This window comes from Hyperolius riggenbachi, chromosome 4 (assembly GCF_040937935.1).
Source record: "Hyperolius riggenbachi isolate aHypRig1 chromosome 4, aHypRig1.pri, whole genome shotgun sequence".
NCBI classification, from domain to species: Eukaryota; Metazoa; Chordata; class Amphibia; order Anura; family Hyperoliidae; genus Hyperolius; species Hyperolius riggenbachi.
In genome coordinates, this window is record NC_090649.1 from 70,957,843 (window position 1) to 70,977,903 (window position 20,061).

Here is a 20,061-nt window from a genome sequence, read left to right on the forward strand (position 1 = left end):
ACCAGACTGCCAAGAAGAAAGAGCAGGTGTACAGACTGCGCATTACTGAGGAGTGAATCAGACTGGTGAGAAGAAAGAGCAGGTGTACATGACTGCACATTACTGAGGAGAGAGCCAAACTGATGAGGAGAGAGAGCAGGCGTACAAGACTGCATTTTACTGAGGAGAGAGCCAGACTGATGAGGAGGAAGAGCAGGTGTACAAGACTGCGGAATACTGAGGAGAGAACCAAACTGATAAGGAGAAAGAGCAGGTGCACAAGACTGCACATTACTGAGAAGAGAACCAGACTGATGAGGAGGAAGGGCAGGTGTACAAGACTGCGCAATACTAAGGAGAGAACCAGACTGATGAGGAGAAAGAGCAGGTGTACAAGACTGCGCAATACTAAGGAGAGAACCAGACTGATGAGGAGAAAGAGCAGGCGTACAAGACTGCACATTACCAAGGAGAGAACCAGACTGTTGAGGAGAAAGAGCAGGTGTACAAGACTGCACATTACTGAGGAGAGAACAAGACTGGTGAGCAGGAAGAGCAGGTGTACAAGACTGCGCATTACTGAGGAGAGAACAAGACTGGTGAGTAGGAAGGGCAGGTGTACAAGACTGCGCATTACTGAGGAGAGAACAAGACTGGTGAGCAGGAAGGGCAGGTGTACAAGACTGCGCATTACTGAGGAGAGAACAAGACTGGTGAGGAGAAAGAGCAGTCGTACAAGACTGCACATTACTGAGGAGAGAACAAGACTGGTGAGGAGAAAGAGCAGGTGTACAAGACTGCGCATTACTGAGGAGAGAACTAGACTGGCAAGAAAAAAGAGCAGGTGTACAAGACTGCGCATTACTGAGGAGAGAACAAGACTGGTGAGGAGAAAGAGCAGTCGTACAAGACTGCACATTACTGAGGAGAGAACAAGACTGATGAGGAGGAAGAGCAGGTGCACAAGACTGCGCATTACTGAGGAGAACCAGACTGATGAGGAGAAAGAGCAGACGTACAAGACTGCACATTACTGAGGAGAGAACCAGACTGATGAGGAGAAAGAGCAGGTGTAAAAGACTGCGTATTACTGAGGAGAGAACCAGACTGATGAGGAGAATGAGCAGGCGTACAAGACTGCGTATTGCTGAGGAGAGAACCAGACTGATGAGGAGAAAGAGCAGTCGTACAAGACTGCACATTACTGAGGAGAGAACCAGACTGATGAGGAGAAAAAGCAGTTGTACAAGACTGCACATCACTAAGGAGAACCAGACTGATGAGGAGAAAGAGCAGGTGTACAAGACTGCGCATTACTGAGGAGAGAACCAGACTGATGAGGAGAAAGAGCAGGTGTACAGGACTGAGCGTTACAGAGGAGAGAACAAGACTGATGAGGAGAGAGAGCAGGCGTACAAGACTGCCATTACATATCCTCCAATCAAGTCAGCACCATCGGTAGTAGAAATAGCTCTTTATTATTAAAATAGTAAAATCATCATCCCTTCAGCTGAAGGGATGATGATTTTACTATTTTAATAATAAAGAGCTATTTCTACTACCGATGGTGCTGACTTGATTGGAGGATAAGTCGGTTGAAGTGCCTACTTGTGCAGAGGCACTGCAGGTCAAAGAACATCAGACTTCCACTCCGTGGGTGCTTGCTTAGCACTGAAATACCAAGACTGCCATTACTGCGGAGAGAATCAAACTGATGAGGAGAAAGAGCAGGTGTACAAGACTGAGCATTACTGAGGAGAGAACCAGACTGATGAGGAGAAGGAGCAGGCGTACAAGACTGCGCATTACTGAGGAGAGAACCAGACTGATGAGGAGAAAGAGCAGGTGTACAAGACTGCACATTACTAAGGAGAGAACCAGACTGATGAGGAGAAAGAGCAGTTGTACAAGACTGCACACTACTGAGGAGAGAACCAGACTGATGAGGAGAAAGAGCAGGTGTACAAGACTGCGCATTACTGAGGAGAGAACCAGACTGATGAGGAGAGAGAGCAGGCGTAAAAGACTGCGCATTACTGAGGAGAAAACCGGACTGATGAGGAGAAATTATGATGCAAATATATGCAGCTTGAAATGGACCAATTTAAACCTTGGTGGGACTTGATTAGTCCATTTTCTAGCTGCATATATTTGAATTCAAATTTACATAATCCTGCATGAACTCAGAAATATTTGCATCTCATTAATCATCCCTATTAGGCCTGAACGATTTTAGGAAAAAATTGAATTGAGCGATTTCTGTCTGAAATTGTGATTTCGATTCGATTCACGATTTCCTTCAAATCAAGCTTTGTTCCCCCTTTGCCTCTTTATGCCTCCCTCTGGGTCTCTCTCTTGACCCCTTTATGTCTCTGTGCTCGCTCTGTGCCTCTCTCTGTGCCTCCTTTGTCTCCCAAGCTGCATCAGTTTAGGACATATCTTCCACCATGAGTCCAGCGATGCCTGTCTATCCACTTCGCCTCCTGCAGGCTATAATGCACGAAATACTTCCTATATGTCATGTGACATACAGGAGCCCGGAGTTTTGCCAAGCACAAGACTGTGATAGAGGGCGGACAGCGGAAAGTCTTGTGCGGAAGGTATGTCCCACACTGCGGGCCGCACGAGCTGGGACTTTAGGGAAGTTTGAACCACTTCTTCAAACTTTCTCCATGTGGAAATGACGTGATCACGATAATCGTCGCTTCGACGATTCAGAAATTGTGATCTTGGTGATCGCGATTTCGGTTTAAATTCGATTTATCTTTCAGGCCTAATCCCTATTGTGGACTTTCTCCTGGCTTACAAGAGTGTACAGTCATGATGTAACACATTCAATTCATTGTCTATAAGTCATGCATTATGGGTGCATTTTTGACTGGCCAATGATGTACTCATTTTACTACCTTCATGAAGTATGAGAGCTTACCTGCACAATCTATTCATAGTATTCACAATCTGTTGGCCTTCATACTATATGAAGGTGGTAACATTGGATGTGTGTACGCTCCCTTACTCCTCACATGAGGTGTGGTACAACTTACCTCTTCTGTGATGTCCAGGATCTCCCCCACTCTCAGCTCCAGCTCATCCTCGTTCTGTGGAATGTATTCGAAGAGTACTTTGCACTGCCTCTTTTTAGACTCTACAAAGAAAAAAAGTCGCAAAGTATTAAAGCCCGGCACTCTCATAACATCAATAGGTTACTAATGAGAGCACTAGTACCATGCTGCTCTGGACCTGGGGATAAAAGGAAGGTTACCTTGACAACCTGAGCAAAGGATACCAACATGTAGTCAAAAGAGCAATGAATAAATTCTGTTATATGTGTTATTCCTGCTGGGAGCATTCGGGGGAGCAGCCGTACAGAGGAGAGTATTAGGCTGGGTTTACACAAGCACTGGAGGCAATGGGTGGACTGCCACAGCGGATCCAACGTGCAATCTGCTGCACTGTCCTTTGGTTTCTGGTAGAATGTCAGATATCAGTTCGGTGCAGGAAAGGACTTCGTACTCAATCAATGCAGCGCACATACAAAAGTAATCTCACACACCTTTGGGGATGCCAATAATTATGGAGTACTTAAAGGACAACTGTAGTGAGAGGTATATGGAGGCTGCCAGATGTATTTCCTGTTAAGCAATACCAGTTGCCTGGTTATCCTGCTGATCCTCTGCCTCTAATACTTTCAGCCATAGACCCTGAACAAGCATGCAGCAGATCAGGCGTTTCTGATGTTATTGTCAGATCTGACTGGATTAGCTGCATGCTTGTTTGTGGTGTGTGATTCAGACAAGACGGCAGTCAAATAAATTAGCGGGACTGCCAGGTAACTGGTATTGCTTAAAAAGAAATAAATATGGCAGCCTCTATATACCTCTCTCTACAATTGCCCTTTAAGGCTGCTTTCACAGTGGGATGTTACAGGCGCACGTTAGAGCAGCCTGTAACGCAGCCCAACTCACAGTAATGAAAAGTCAATGGGCTGTTCACAGTGCCCACGTTGCGTTACATTGTAACGCTGCACCTCAAGATAACGTACCACATGCAGTACTTTATACTCGGCTAAGCCACGTTAGACTGCATGCTCCGTAATGTTGGGGAGGAGGGTAGAGCGGCCAGGCACATGGCTAATTAATATTCACTGCACGGTGTGACGTGCAGTGTTTACTTCCTGGACCGGCCGCTCTGTGCGGGGATTGGCTGGCGGGGCCGCGTGATGCCGCATGCATCCTAAAGTACGCATCACGGACGCCAGAGTGAGCTGCACAATGCGGCTCAGTCCAACGTCCACATCCAGCACCACCAGGCGTTGCGTTAGGGTCACGTTATGCGACCATAACGTCCCCTAAAACGCAACGTCCTGGTGGGAAAGAAGCCTAAAGGGAACCTGAAGCAAAATGGATATGGAGGCTGCCATATTTATTTCCTTTTAAGCAATACCAGTTGCCTGGCAGCCCTGCTGATCCTCTGCCTCTAATACTTTTAACAGACCCTGAACAAGCATGCAGCAGATCAAGTTTTTAAACGGAAATAAATAAGGCAGCCTTAATTATCCCTCTCACTTCAGTTGTCCTTTAACAGCCAAGCAAAGGGGTTTGACCATACCTCTCACAATGTTATTAATAAGACTGGCACCAGGGGCGTAGCCATCAGGGCTGTGGCGTCGGTACAAAATTCATCCGACTCTAACTCCTCAGTTTATGAGACCACCGACTCCAGATATCCAAAACTTGATCCAACTCCTCGACACCAACTCCACAGCCCTAGTAGCAATAGCCATAGCAGTTACTATGGAGCCCTGGAGCAAGATTCAATTGTTTATCTTATTTGTTTATTTTTTACCTCGGATGTCCTTTGCGCCATACATAAACATCAGAATTCACTTCCTTAAATTCTGCAGTACCCGCAGCTGCACAGTCGCACTGTGCATACCACAGTCTTCGAGAAACCACACAGAAGTGGAAGAAATCTTTGCTTACAGCCAGACACCTACTTTTCTTGAAGGATCTGTTCTGAGGAGGCGGTCCACCAATCCCAGGAATCCCGTACACACTCATCCGCTGCACCAGACTGGCCACATTACCACCCACGTTTCCAGACACATTTCCGGCCACGTTTCCAGACACATTTACAGGCTTGTCTTTTTTTGCTGAGTTGTCTTCCTTTGGTTCAGGATCCTTCTTTACTTCCTGCAGGAAACAGAAGCTGCATCAGTGTATTGCACAACCTATTGGCTGAAAAACTCTACAAATCGAGACGTCTGAGAAAATGAAACGTACTGTACATACAAAAGGGCTCAAACCCACTAGGAGCGCTTTTCTAAGCGCCAGTGATTTGTAATGCTCTTGCTAATGAGGATTTTTATAAAATCACATCGCTCAAGTGGGATCACACCCATAGCATTACAGTAGCAAGATTTCAAATCACAAAGCGCTCAGAAAAAAAGCTCCTAGTAGGTTTCAGCCCTGGGTGATTTCTTTAGCATATTTCCAGGGTTCATTTAAAATCACAGTGTGAAAAGAGGTTATAAACAAACTCCCGGCCCCCCAATACTTTTTAACCCAGAGACCTCTAAGGAACCCAAGGAACAGGAAATTAAGGACACTGATAAAAGCTAATCAGGGATTCTGACTTATTCTTAGGCCTGGTACACACCAGCCACCGATGTTGCGATCACTACTGCACTAAATCGATCCAGTTATCAATATGCTAACTGAGCAACCAAGCTAAAGGTGGCCATACACTGGTCGATTTGCCATCAGATTCAACCAACAGATAGATCCCTCTCTGATCGAATCTGATCAGAGAGGGATTATATGGCGTCCTTTACTGCAAACAGATTGTGAACCGATTTCAGCCTGAAACCGATCACAATCTGTGGAGCTGCCGCTGATCCCCCCTCCCGCCCATACATTACCTGTTCCGGCCGGCGCGAGTCCCCGCTGTCAGCACTGCTTCTTCTCCGCTCCGGGCTCCAGACCGTTCCTGCAGCTACTGAACTTCCTGTCCAGGGGAAGTTTAAACAGTAGAGGGCGCTCTACTGTTTAAACTTCCTGCCGGGACAGGAAGTTCTGTGTAGCTGCAGCCCTGGAGCCCAGCGCGGAGAAGAAGCAGCGGTGACAGCGGGGACTCGCGCCGGCCGGAACAGGTAATGTATACCCCGCTGTATTGCGTCGGTCGTCCGGCATTCGAACGCCGCTATCGACCCACTCCCAACCAGCCGACGATCAAGAAACATCTTCTGCACGGACGGATCGACGGGAATCGACGGGAACGATCGATTTCGGACGGAAATTGATAGTTCTGTCAGCGGTGTGCGCGGCAATTTCACAGCCGATTCCATCACTGTGATCGAATCGGCCGTATATCGGCGGGAAAATCGTTAGGTGTATGGGCCCCTTTAGTATGTGGAGAAACACAATCTCCAAAAAGAAACCCAAGGTATGAAACCTATGGAAGCTGCCATATTTATTTCCTTTTACACAATACCAGTTGCCTGGCAGCCCTGCTGATCATTTTCTGGTCAGTAGGGTCTAAATCGCACCCCAAAACAAGCATGTAGCTAATCTTGTCAGATTTGTCAGATATCTGATCTGCATGCTTGTTCAGGGGCTATGGCTTACAGTATTAGAGGTGGAGGATCAGCAGGGCAGCCGAGCAATAAGCATTGTTTTAAAGAAAACAAACATGTCAGCCTCCATATCCCTATCACCTCGGGTTCCCTTTAAAGCGGACCTGAACGCAGAACTTCCTCACTGCTCATAAAGATAAGCAACAGCATAATAACCGTTAAACATTTGTTAGTTACAGCTGATACCAATCCTGCAATAAATCTGCACTGTTTCTACTTCTTGCTTTCATGTAAGCAGACATATTGTGAACATCCTGTGCTATCAAATGATCTTATCTGCCTTATCTGCCCTGGCAGTCATGTGACACAGGCAAGAGATCAAATTACAATTTGTGATTAGTCACAGATGGGGTGGAATTAGACAGGCTAAACTCTCTAAATACATACAGGGTGCATTTCTCTGTTTTCCTTCTGTCCTGTGCAAGAGTTCAGGTCCACTTTAAAGGGAACCTAAACGGAGAGGGCTATGGATGTTTCCTTTTAAACAATACCAGTTGCTTGGCAGTCCTGTTGATCTCTTTGGCTGCAGTAGTGGCTAAATCGCACCTGAAACAAGCATGCAGCTAATCCAGTCTGACTTCAGTCAGAGCACCTGATCTGCATGCTTGTTCAGGGGATGTGGCTGAAAGTATTAGAGGCACATGATCAGGAGGAGAGTCAGGCAACTGGTATTATTTTAAAAGGAAAAATCCACATCCTTCTCAGTTTAGACTTCGGCCTAGTCCACACTAGGTCCTGAAACGTATCCGTGGCTGCGTTTTTCAACCCTGATGAAAAACGGAGTCCCGGATACTAATGTTAAAAATAGCAGCCATCCTCACCCAAGAAAAAAACGGATCAGTCTGCGTTTGCGGGGACCCGTTTTCAAAACCTGAACGGAAGGTCCGGATCTGCTGCATTTTCACGGACCACGGATGGGTAGTGAAAAGCAATGAGAAAACGCATCTCCATCTTCACAGGCAAAATAGCAACAAAAACTGATGAGAAAACGGATAGCCTGAACTTTATTATTGGCCCAAAAAATCCTCCCACTCCTTCCTAATGATAGAGACGTTTTCTGTCCGTTTTTTGGGGTAAAAAACTGAACAGAAACTGATGCAAAACTGGTGCACTTTGATCAGTTTTCGGTCTGGTGGTACTTCCCCTGATCTTCCCCTGATCCCGGACTGCAATGTCCGTCCTGCAACCGTGCCTAGGGTGGACCTAGGCTTTTTTTTAAAGAGAACCCGAGGTGTGTTTTTAAAGAATGTTCTCTGCATACAGAGGCTGGATCTGCCTATACAGCCCAGCCTCTGTTGCTATCTCAAACCCCACTAAGCTCCCTCTGCACTCTGCAATCCCTCATAAATCACAGCCGTGCTGTGAGGCTGTGTTTACATCTGTAGTGTCAGTCTCAGCTGCTCCCCCGCCTCCTGCATAGCTCCGGTCCCTGCCCCCGTCCCTTCCCTCCAATCAGCAGGGAGGGAAGGGATGCAGGCGGGGACTGGAGTTCTGCAGGAGGCAGGGAGAGCAGCAGACTGACACTATAGAGATAAACACAGCCAGCCCTGACAAGCTGTTTGTCAGCAGCGTGGCTGTGATTTATGAGGGATTGCAGAGTGCAGGGGGACCTTAGGGGGGTTTGGGTTAGCAACAGAGGCTGGGCTGTATAGGCAGATCCAGCCTCTGTATGCAGATAATATTCTTCAAACCCACCTCGGGTTCTCTTTAAGTTTTTTTCAGATGTATGGATTGTGTCTTCCTTCAGTTAAACCAGTTCAAACTTTCGACTTTATTGTTATAAAATAATGTTTCTTTATTTACCCTTGGGCCCCTCTTCCCCTTGCTGTGAACACAGAAATTTGCAGTGAGATCACAGCAGCTTCTAAACTCGCCATTCTCTGGACCGTCTGTTCCCGGACTAATAGCTTTGTGTAGTTCTATTTATCTACGGATATTTGTACATTGTCACATTACGCAGGGTAATCGTTTTGTCACCTTTATTTTAATCTTGTGATTGCTGAACACATCCCTGGCGCAGGCCCTGGAAGCTGTGTGTATTTTAGCTTCAGGCAAAAAGTACATAATCTGGAGTTTGAAGTCTGCATTCTTTACAGGGAATCTGCCAGCTGACACATTTCGAGATGCTGCAGGAATGCACTGTGCGCAGGAATGTCAGTAATGGGGAACTGCACATGCTGGGACTCATCCTCTCCATGCTGTAGGAAAGGTATTCACAAGCCTGTAGAGGAGTGTATGTAAACTGCTGGTAAAGCTGCACAACATACAGCCTTCCTCTCCTACAGTAAAAGCTTCTGCTACTAAGGAGACTCTTCTGGGCCCCAGTGATTGGCTGGACTTCCGTGTTCAGAAGCCAAGTCACGCCCCCTCCCATACCATGACACGCCCATCACTCTGATCATACCTGCCTAGCCCTGATGATGTAATTGCCTGCCCTCTACACCAATGCAGCTGTTAGGTGGGGAGGGGGGAATGGATACAGTGGTTCTGACAGGGAGTCGAGGAGTCTGAATTGGAACAATTTAGGGTACCTGGAGTTGGAGGTTTCATAAACTGAGGAGTTGGAATTTTTGTACCGACTCCACAGCCCTGGGTTCTGAGAAAGTAATGTTGCCCTTTAGATTGTAAGCCTTGGCAGGGTCTCCCCCCCTCCCTTAGTGTGTCCTTCTTAATTTTACTACCCCGGCAATTACACCCTTCTCATGGACTAACACATACTTGTTTTGCCGGGTCTCTGTAAACCGCATTTTATACCATGATTGTATGCATAACCCTGTGCTGTGTTGTATAACAGTTTGCAACAAGGGGTGACAGACAGAGAGGTAGCAATGTATGTATCCCAACATATTGTCCAGCGCTGCGTAATATGTCGGTGCTTTATAAATACAATAAATAATAATAATGCGCAGCCTTCATAGAAAAGAGGGCCGAGGCAGCCAGCTGATACAGCTGATAGAACAAATGACAACTTGTGATTAGTCACAGATGAGGGGGAATTAAACAGGCTAAACTCTAAAAAAACATACAGGGCGCTTTTCTCCTTACAATTTCTTTCTGCCCTGTGCAAGAGTTCAGGTCCACGCAACACCAGGCCGCCTCCGAATGGCCTCCATCAGAGATGCGCTGAGCCCCCCCAGGAACTACAAATGCACCTTGAACCCAAACAGAAGCTCTGCATATACACTAAAAGCATGGCTGTTAAGTGGGAGCAGCTGACCAAAAACGAATTAAATTAGTACATAGCAAGGAAATGAGCAGCGCTACTTAAAAACAGACTAGTGCCTACCTGCAAAAGATTGCAAGCCCCACTTGTGGGGTCGAATACACACCGAGCATACACATGACCTGTCTACCACTGGAGGAGGATGTTGGTTTCCTGTAACAGCACCCAGGCTATGCATATACATAGGTTAGGATTTAGTTAGTGTTAGGCCCCTCCCATGGAGGATCGACTTCTTCGCAGTGGGAGGGACGAGTACTTAATAGGTTGCATGCAAGCTGTTACAGGAAACCAACATCCTCCTCCAGTGGTAGACAGGTCATGTGTATGCTCGGTGTGTATTCGACCCCACAAGTGGGGCTTGCACTCTTTTGCAGGTAGGCACTTGCCTGTTTTTAAGTAGCGCTGTTCATTTCCTTGCTATGCAAGAGTTCAGGTCCACTTTAAAGAGACGAAAAAAAAAATTCTGATATAATGAATTGGTTGTGTAGTACGGATAACTACTAGAACATTAGTAGCAAAGAAAATACTCCTTTATATTTTCAGTTATATAGTTTTTTTTTTTTTAAAACATTGCATCATGCTCTAATATTTGCAGTTTACACACTACTCAGCATTCTAAATGATTTTACAGAGCAGGCTAGTGAACTACTGATCTGTACTGTGGAGAGAAAAAAAATACAGTGACTGACAGTTGACATAACAAGCTTCAGAAGACAGAGCTCTCTGCAACTTTGAAAGTCACAGAGCTCAATGGCTTTTTTGCATAGATAACTGGAGTTTTTTTTTAACTCCTCCTGTACTGGAAACAATATTAGACTTATGTCTCTGCTCCTAATGTTTTATTTCTTAGCTGTACTACACATACAAATCATATCATAATTTTTTTTCCACTTCAGTGTCTCTGTAAGGCCGTACACGCGTACAAGGAATGTCGCCGTGAGGATCAGTACCAGTACACACTTTATAGGCCAAGTTTTATCTAGTGTGTGTATGGAGCTTTATAACAAACTGTCCCCTACTCTTTGCCACAATAGCTGCTACGGAATTGCTACACCTGTCTCCACCATCGCCTCTCTCTCCAAAAGGTAGAAAAAAAAAAAAAAGAACAACCAAACTACCCAAATGAACTTAGGTCACCCTTGAGATTCACATGCCACTAGTTGCCATCATGAGATATAAACAAATGACAGACAATCCTCAGTAACAGACAATCCTTCACAACAGCTGATCACGTCTTCCGCATCCAGTACAGACAGGAAGGAAGTGTATCTTATCACATAGCACCTACTTCTTTCATGTCCCGTCCAGATACTACTTATCCCGAGCATTAATCAGCTTTAATATTACAGGTTTTTATGGTGTAGGCGGCGGCCTTTCTGCTATATTTAGCTCTTCTATATCATTAAGTCGTGAAGAAAGACTAGTCTAGGTGTAATTAATGTGCGATTAACGTGCTTAATTAGGCCATTTGCTGTGTTTACTGAAACCTTACACCCTTCATAGGAGGAATACTCACAAGCTTTAGCTCTGAGGCAGCTATCCTACAAGGCAGGAAGGTACGTCTGCAAACATGGCACAGACAGGAAGGGCTCAGGATCATTTATAGATCTCTGTAGAGTCTGGCGGAACAGAACTCGTACTGGCTTCCTGTGTCTTTAGAGAACTCCAGCCATGACATTTCCTAGAGCACGGCAAAGTTTCAGGGACGGGAGGACAACACTGCTTGGTAGTACTCATTGGGCAATGTAGCGATACACCTGGTTCTTGTAAGTAGCGGAAGAAGTCACAGCAGACCCTCCCTGTGGTCAGCCCTACCAGAGTGTATGCACCGCCACCTCACCCCGATGAGTCACTGCTGTGACAAAATAGGTCAGGTGGAGAGTAGCAATAGGTCTCGTGGGTTCTTTTGTCACAGGGACTCTCCCGGTGCCTATAGAGTAAGGGAGAACCAGAAAACAAATGGTGTAGTATCTGTAAACAATTTTAAGTGACAGAATTGAGGGTAATCATAAAAGATTGGGTTGCAAAACCTTGCAAGCACCATATGTGCCTACGCGGAAACAACCGTTCCCACTCGGTCTCTCACATCCTGAAGGACCTGGGCGGTTGCTCTCCTTGAGTCCTTCCCAGTTGCAGAGAAACCACAAGTATATTGCTATACCTCCTAAAAGAGGTGTAAGTTCATAATACAGGTGCATACATTTGAAATTGGCGCGGGAGATTTGAGTGCAGGATACAGCCGGTATATGGCTGATCCTGCTTCTGCACAAGTCCGGGCCGTGTTAATTACTATTCCCCCTCCAGGCCGCCATGGATGGTGGGGAATGATAATTCGGCTTCCAGCTGTTGCTGGAGGCCGAATTATTGTGTTTTAAAAGCAACATCGGCGCCGATGTTACTCACGGAGTGCTGCTACAGCTGTAATTCCGAATACAGTCTATGGCGGCTCCGGCTGCGCCCAAATCTTCCTGCGCTGAAAAGCACTGCTCCGGTTCAGGTCCAGGTATAGTGGATATCCTGTACAGAAGTACAATATAATAAAATATTTTTTTTTAGAGGTGTCTCAAGACGTATGACCCCGATAAATTGGAAAAGATTTTGAATGTAGCACGATTGTACAGATGACAACACGTCTCATGGGTCTCTGTCCGTTTCCTTAGGTCAATGACACAGAAAAAGAGCCTTTGCTTCAGACTGTATGGAGTGTCGGCATCTTTTTAATTGCCATTGCCAAACAGTTGCATGCTGGGGGGACTTTTTATCTATAATATATTCCTCCTCTTCCCTTTATTTCCCTTTTGTTACTTATTTTACCTGTATAGAGGGCGAAGCTTGCAGATACACCTCATGAAAGCATATACAACAGCCTGGCGCCGACACCCATCCATTCATATATGGAGCACTATGATGTATCTATTTCATGCTATGTCATTTACTAAAGGTATTTCTGTTCAAATTTCAACAACATAACTTTTGTACAGATTATTTTATATTATTTGTTTAAACAAAGAATGTTATGTATAAAGTGTATCTCTGTTTTTTATACATGATATGTCAATGGCATATTTGTTAAAAATTTTAAATTCCAATAAAAAATATTGAAAACACATATGGAGCACAGTGCTGGGAAGTAAAGGCTTTCAATCACCTGCTAATCATTTTGGCCAGATGAATATTTTAGGTAACTTTATGCAGCTTGGAATGCGGCCAATCAAAATCATTAGCTAATGTATTACCACTTTATCAGTGTGGCATAAATTAGCACAAAATTAACATCATTTACCTGAACTTAGAGTTATAGGCCTCTTTTTGAAACCAGAACTTATATACCAGTACTAACCCTTTGCATTCAGATATACAAATACATTGCAAGTTGTAACAAGAAAAATAATAATGATTTTAAAAAACGCCTGTGTCCCTGCGTACACCTGTACCTGTGTCTTTGGGTTCGTGCTTTTTGCTACTGCGCATGTGCGCAGCACGGACCTGGACAGCTTTTGGGACAGGCGGACGGAGGCGGGCGTGTGCGCGCGTACACGCACTAACAACCGACGGTGGCGACGGAGAGTGACAGACCTAGAGGCCATTTTTAAACGGGCTTGGGTCTACTAGTCTTTGTATAATGCAATTTGTCCTGACAGCTCCCTCATTAGAAGGAATACCTACTGAAGCTTTCATCCCTCAGAAATTACACCCCTTTTGTTAATAAATGGTGTGAATGAAGTAATTCATTAATGGGAACCTGACATGAGATGCATATGGAGGCGGTCATACGTATTTCCTGTTAAACAATACCATTTGCCTGGCTGTCCTGCTGATCTCTCTCGCATCAACAGTGTCTGAATCACCTGTAACAAGCATGTAGCTAATCTAGTCAGACTTCAGTCAGAAACATCTGATCTGCATGCTTGTTCATGGTCCATAGACTAGGCTAAAAGTATCAGACGCAGAGGATCAGCAGGGCTGCCAGGCAATCTTCATTGTCTAAAAGGAAAGAAATATGGCAGCCTGCACATCCCTCTCACTTCTGGTTCCACTAGCCTTAAATTGTATCTGAGCTGAAGCTCGAGTGCACAAGATCAGATACCTACCTAATGCTGGGCATATACTGTGCAATTCTGCGCCGGAATCGAGCCGCTGGCTCTATGCCGCCGCGTCCGCGCGGATCGATTCTCGCTCCTCCCTGAGGGCAGTTCCTTATTAGCCGCTCGTTTCTTCCATTGTCCGCCCGGGGAACGAGCGATGAGTCGATACGCCGCGGTGATCGGACAGGTTGAATATTATCAATCGAGCCGCTGATGGCTTGATTGATAATATTCATAACAACTATCGTGCTGTGTATGCCCAGCATAAGGAGAGGGAAGCCTCAGGATCCTATTGAGTATTCTAATTCTGTAATCAAATGTCTCCCATCACTGAGCACATTCTCCCCCCACTCGCTTACAGGAACTAGAAGGACGACGTGATTTTTATTTTTCAGAAAGACTGCGGCCTCTGAAAAGAAGCCGTTGTTTTTTCTACTGGGGACTTAGATCAAAGAATGGGAACAATGTTCTCATTCATTGATATCCGGGCTACCAAAGGAGGGGGGCACGAGAGTGCGCGGGAGCGCGCAGACGTTCGCAGCAAACTTTTGGACGTGAAAGTCACGTCCAAAAGGTGAAAATGGTTAAATATGCGTTCAGGGTAAGAACCCGAGTTTTGGCTCAAGTTCATCTTAAGACCTCTTCTTTGTAGACCACATCCCATCTCAAAAGTTTTTTTTTTTTTTTTTTTTAAGCAGCGTAAGGCCCAGTGCACACCGAGCGGTTTTTGGAGCGATCCGCCGGCCGCATCCGCCTATAAAAACGCTTGGCTAATGTATTGCAATGGGATGGTGCACACCGGCGGTTTGAGGTTTTTGCCAAGCCGCAAACGCGCCTCCTGCTGCGCGTTTGCGGTTTGCTAAAAAACCACAAACCGCCGGTGTGCACAACACATTGAAATACAATAGCCAAGCGTTTTCACTGGCTGATGCGGCTGGTGGATCGCATACAAAATCCGCTTGGTGTGCACCCGGCCAAATATCTGCTCTCTGCTCCCAAAACCGCTAGCGTTTTGACGATCTGCTAGCGCTTTTGGTGTGCACTGGGCCTTATACCACATTGGGGACGATTCAAAATGCTTTTTCACCTTATCTGTGTTACCCTTTAAGCTCCCAAAGAGAAAAAAAAAATTAAGATAAGAAAAGTAAAATCTAAATAAAGTTGATAAGGAACAAACTTACTTTGAGTGATTATTTTGCTTGCAAATGTGCTGAAAGGTTATTTTTCAAAATTAGGTGAAAAATAAGTCACTAATGAGAAGTTTTTGTGACTTGACCCCAATGGGCTCTATTCACAAAGCTTCTCATAAATTACTTATCACCTGAAGGGGCCCATACACTGGTCGATTCTATGGAATTGATCGATCAGAAATCTATTCTGTCAAATCTATTGATCAAACAATTTTCAGCCAATTTCGATCGATTTGATCCATCTGACAGGATGGAAAATCTAGGTCGATCTGCTGCTGGCAGCATATCGATGGCCCATAGAGTTGCATCGGATCTAATGGTCCAATAATGCATTTAGATCGATTTCCAATAGATTTCATTCTGAAATCTATTGGAAATCTGTTCCTAGTGTGTGGCACACATCAGATAGATTCCTGTCAGATTCGACCTGACAGGCATATGACAAATCTATCTGATGGTCGAATCTGCTGTAAATCTATCAGTGTATGATTACCTTAAGTGATAAAAATAACCTTTCAGCACACTTACAAGCAAAATAATCACTCAAAGTAAAGGGGCCCATACACCTTACGATTTTCCCGCCGATATACAGCAGATTTGATCACTGTGATTGAATCTGCTGTGAAATCGTTGCGCAAACGTTGACAGAACAATCGATTTCCATCCCAAATCAATCGTTCCCGTCGATCCGTCCGTGCGGAAGATTTTGCTCGATCGCCGGCAGGTCGGGAGTGCGTCGATAGCGGCGTTCGAATGCCCGACGACCGACGCTAGCGCGAATACATTACCTGTTCCGTCGGCGCAAGTCCCCTGGTCTCCGCTGTCTTCTTCTCTGCTGAGCTCTGGATTCTGGCTGGCTTCACTTCCTTTCCCGGCAGGAAGTTTAAACAGTAGAGCGCTCTCTACTGTTTAAACTTCCCCAGACAAAAAGTGAAGCCAGCAGGAACCCGGAGCCCAGCGGAGAAGAAGACGGCGGAGACCAGGGGACTTGCGCCGGCGGAACAGGTAATGTATAGCTTGCGGGGGGCGGCAGCAGCTCCACAGATTGTGATCAGTTTCATGCTGAAATCGATTCGATTCACAATCTGTTTGCAGTAAAGGCAGCCATACGATCCCTCTCTGATCAGATTCGATCAGAGAGGGATCTATCTGTTGGTCGATCTGATGGCAAATCGACCAGCGTATGGCCACGTTAAGTTGTTCCTGATTAACTTCATTGCAATATTACTTTTCTTACCTCCATTACAATATATTTTGCTCTTTGGGACAAGGTAGGTCAACATAGATAAGGTGAACACAGAAGGAAACAGGTGAAAAAGCTTTGTGAATCATGTCCAATGTCATTTAGCCATTCTCATGATGGACATCATTTAGCAAATGACAAGCAAATGCCTACGCTACTGACTTGTATAGTCACTCCAGTCACAGATGATGTTCCACTCTCCCCCCCCCCCCTTCCTTTCATAGGGCAGGACAGGCTGACCAGCGGTTGGCAAGCAGCATGTATTATGAGATCCTTCCTTAAAGGGGAACTGAAGAGAGAGGTATATGGAGGCGGCCATGTTTATTTCCTTTTAGAGCTGGTCCACGCTAGGTCCGGAAACGTATCCGTGGCTGCGTTTTTTAAACCTGATGAAAAACGGAGTCCCGGATACTAATGTTTAAAATAGCAGCCAGCCTCACCCAAGTAAAAAACGGATCCGTCTGCGTTTGCGGGGATCCGTTTTCAAAACCTGAACGGAAGGTTCGGACCTGCTGCATTTTCACGCAACGGATCAGGACCACGGATACACACAGGGGTAGTGAAAGCAATGAGAAAACGCATCTCCAGCTCCACAGGCAAAAAACGGATGTGAAAACGGATAGCCTGAGCTTTATGATTGGCCCAAAAAATCCTCCCACTCCTTCCTAATGATAGAGAGGTTTTCTGTCAGGGAAAAACCTGAACGGAAACTGATACAAAACTGATGCAAAACTGATGCACTTTCATCAGTTTGCAGTACGGTGGGTACTTCCCCTGATCCGGACTGCAGTGTCCGTCCTGCAACCGGGTCTAGTGTGGACCCAGCCTTAAGCAATACCAGTTGCCTGGCAGCCCTGCTGATCCTCTGCCTCTAATACTATTAGCCATAGCCCCTGAACAAGCATGCAGCAGATCAGGTGTTTTAGACTTTGAAGTCAGATCTGACAAGACTAGCTGCATGCTCGTTTCTGGTGTTATTCAGATACTACTGCAGTGAAATAGACAGGCAGGGCTGCCAGGCAACTGGTATTGATTAAAAGGAAATAAATATGGCAGACTCCGTATACACCTCTTACTTCAGTTCCCCTTTAAATGGTCATCCAAAACTATCACTAATTGTCATCCTTAATAAGTCACCGAGTTCCTGTATTTAGCCTAATCCATATAGCAGGGGTTGGACACAGCAATATATGGTGACGGTGCACTTTGAAAAAAGCTGTTAAAACTTTTTCAAATAAAAAAAAAAAAAATGATCAAAAAGGCATAACTTCAAAATGTGACTATACCGTGCCCAATCAAATGAAACTTCCTGTCGTTTTCCTTTAGGAGTCAGACGTAAGTGCCAAGCTGTTTTTCTCCCCTGTGCGCACCTTGACCAGCAATAAAGATTGGAGGCATGGTGAGGACTCTGTGCTTCTAATAAGTCTGCGAACAATCACCAGAGGGAACCTTAGCTGCACCTCTACAAACCCGATCACCACAATTCCTTAACCCTTCACACACTGGGAATCTCTACAAACCCGATCACCACAATTCCTTAACCCCTCACACACTGGGAATCTCTACAAACCCAATCGCCACAATTCCTTAACCCTTCACACACTGGGAATCTCTACAAACCCAATCGCCACAATTCATTAACCCTTCACACACTGGGAATCTCTACAAACCCGATTACCACAATTCATTAACCCTTCACACACTGGGAACCTCTACAAACCCGATCACCACAATTCCTTGACCCTTCACACACTGGGAATCTCTACAAACCCGATCACCACAATTCCTTAACCCTTCACACACTGGGAATCTCTACAAACCCGATTACCACAATTCATTAACCCTTCACACACTTGGAATCTCTACAAACCCAATCGCCACAATTCCTTAACCCTTCACACACTGGGAATCTCTACAAACCCAATCGCCACAATTCATTAACCCTTCACACACTGGGAATCTCTACAAACCCGATTACCACAATTCATTAACCCTTCACACACTGGGAATCTCTACAAACCCGATTACCACAATTCATTAACCCTTCACACACTGGGAACCTCTACAAACCCGATCACCACAATTCCTTAACCCCTCACACACTTGGAATCTCTACAAACCCAATCGCCACAATTCCTTAACCCTTCACACACTGGGAATCTCTACAAACCCAATCGCCACAATTCATTAACCCTTCACACACTGGGAATCTCTACAAACCCGATTACCACAATTCATTAACCCTTCACACACTGGGAACCTCTACAAACCCGATCGCCACAATTCCTTAACCCTTCACACACTTGGAATCTCTACAAACCCGATCACCACAATTCCTTAACCCTTCACACACTGGGAATCTCTACAAACCCAATCGCCACAATTCATTAACCCTTCACACACTGGGAATCTCTACAAACCCAATCGCCACAATTCCTTAACCCTTCACACACTGGGAATCTCTACAAACCCAATCGCCACAATTCATTAACCCTTCACACACTGGGAATCTCTACAAACCCAATCGCCACAATTCATTAACCCTTCACACACTGGGAATCTCTACAAACCCAATCACCACAATTCCTTAACCCTTCACACACTGGGAATCTCTACAAACCCAATCGTCACAATTCATTAACCCTTCACACACTGGGAATCTCTACAAACCCAATCGCCACAATTCATTAACCCTTCACACACTGGGAATCTCTACAAACCCGATCACCACAATTCCTTAACCCTTCACACACTGGGAATCTCTACAAACCCGATCGCCACAATTCATTAACCCTTCACACACTGGGAATCTCTACAAACCCGATTACCACAATTCATTAACCCTTCACACACTGGGAATCTCTACAAACCCGATCGCCACAATTCCTTAACCCTTCACACACTGGGAATCTCTACAAACCCCATCGCCACAATTCATTAACCCTTCACACACTGGGAATCTCTACAAACCCAATCACCACAATTCCTTAACCCTTCACACACTGGGAATCTCTACAAACCCCATCGCCACAATTCATTAACCCTTCACACACTGGGAATCTCTACAAACCCGATCGCCACAATTCATTAACCCTTCACACACTGGGAATCTCTACAAACCCGATAACCACAATTCATTAACCCTTCACACACTGGGAATCTCTACAAACCCGATCGCCACAATTCCTTAACCCTTCACCCACTGGGAATCTCAGCCAAGCCTCTCTACAAACCTGATCACCACAAAAAAAATTAAAAAATAAATCCATTATGTTTTCACTACAGTTCCTTATTAACCTACTAAAGATAAGCTCTTTAAACCCCCACTTGGATAGTTTGGAACCTAGTGAGGTAAAAATGCAGATCAGATGTTTGACTTTATATGTCACATGCTTGTTTTAAGCGTGTGGTTTAGAGAGCCGCAGTATGGCAGGTAACTGGAAATACATATGGCAGGTAACTGGAAATACATATGGCAGCCTCCATCTCTCACTTCAGTTGTTCTTTAACAAAGAAAAAAAAATAATATACTGAAGCAGCCATATGTATTACCCTTTAAACAATACCAGTTACCTGGCAGCCCGGTGATATCTTTGGCTGCAGTGGTGTCTGAATAACACCAGAAACAAGTATGCAGCTAATCTGGTCAGGTTTGACAATAACGTCAGAAACATCTGATCTGCACAGTTTGTATGTTCTCCCCGTGT

The 20,061-nt window shown here is 45.3% G+C and overlaps 1 protein-coding gene across 2 annotated transcripts in view; it reads right to left on the minus strand.

Moving 5' to 3' along the window:
- CD2AP (CD2 associated protein) overlaps positions 1-20,061 on the minus strand; it is a 165,282-nt gene that overhangs the window by 71,869 nt on the left and 73,352 nt on the right. For both annotated transcript variants that reach the window (XM_068280202.1, XM_068280203.1), the window contains 2 exons: positions 4,976-5,171; positions 3,024-3,124 (listed from right to left, as the gene is read on the minus strand). In XM_068280202.1, the coding sequence (XP_068136303.1) occupies positions 3,024-3,124; positions 4,976-5,171 (297 nt within the window). The remainder of the gene's footprint in view (positions 1-3,023; positions 3,125-4,975; positions 5,172-20,061) is intronic.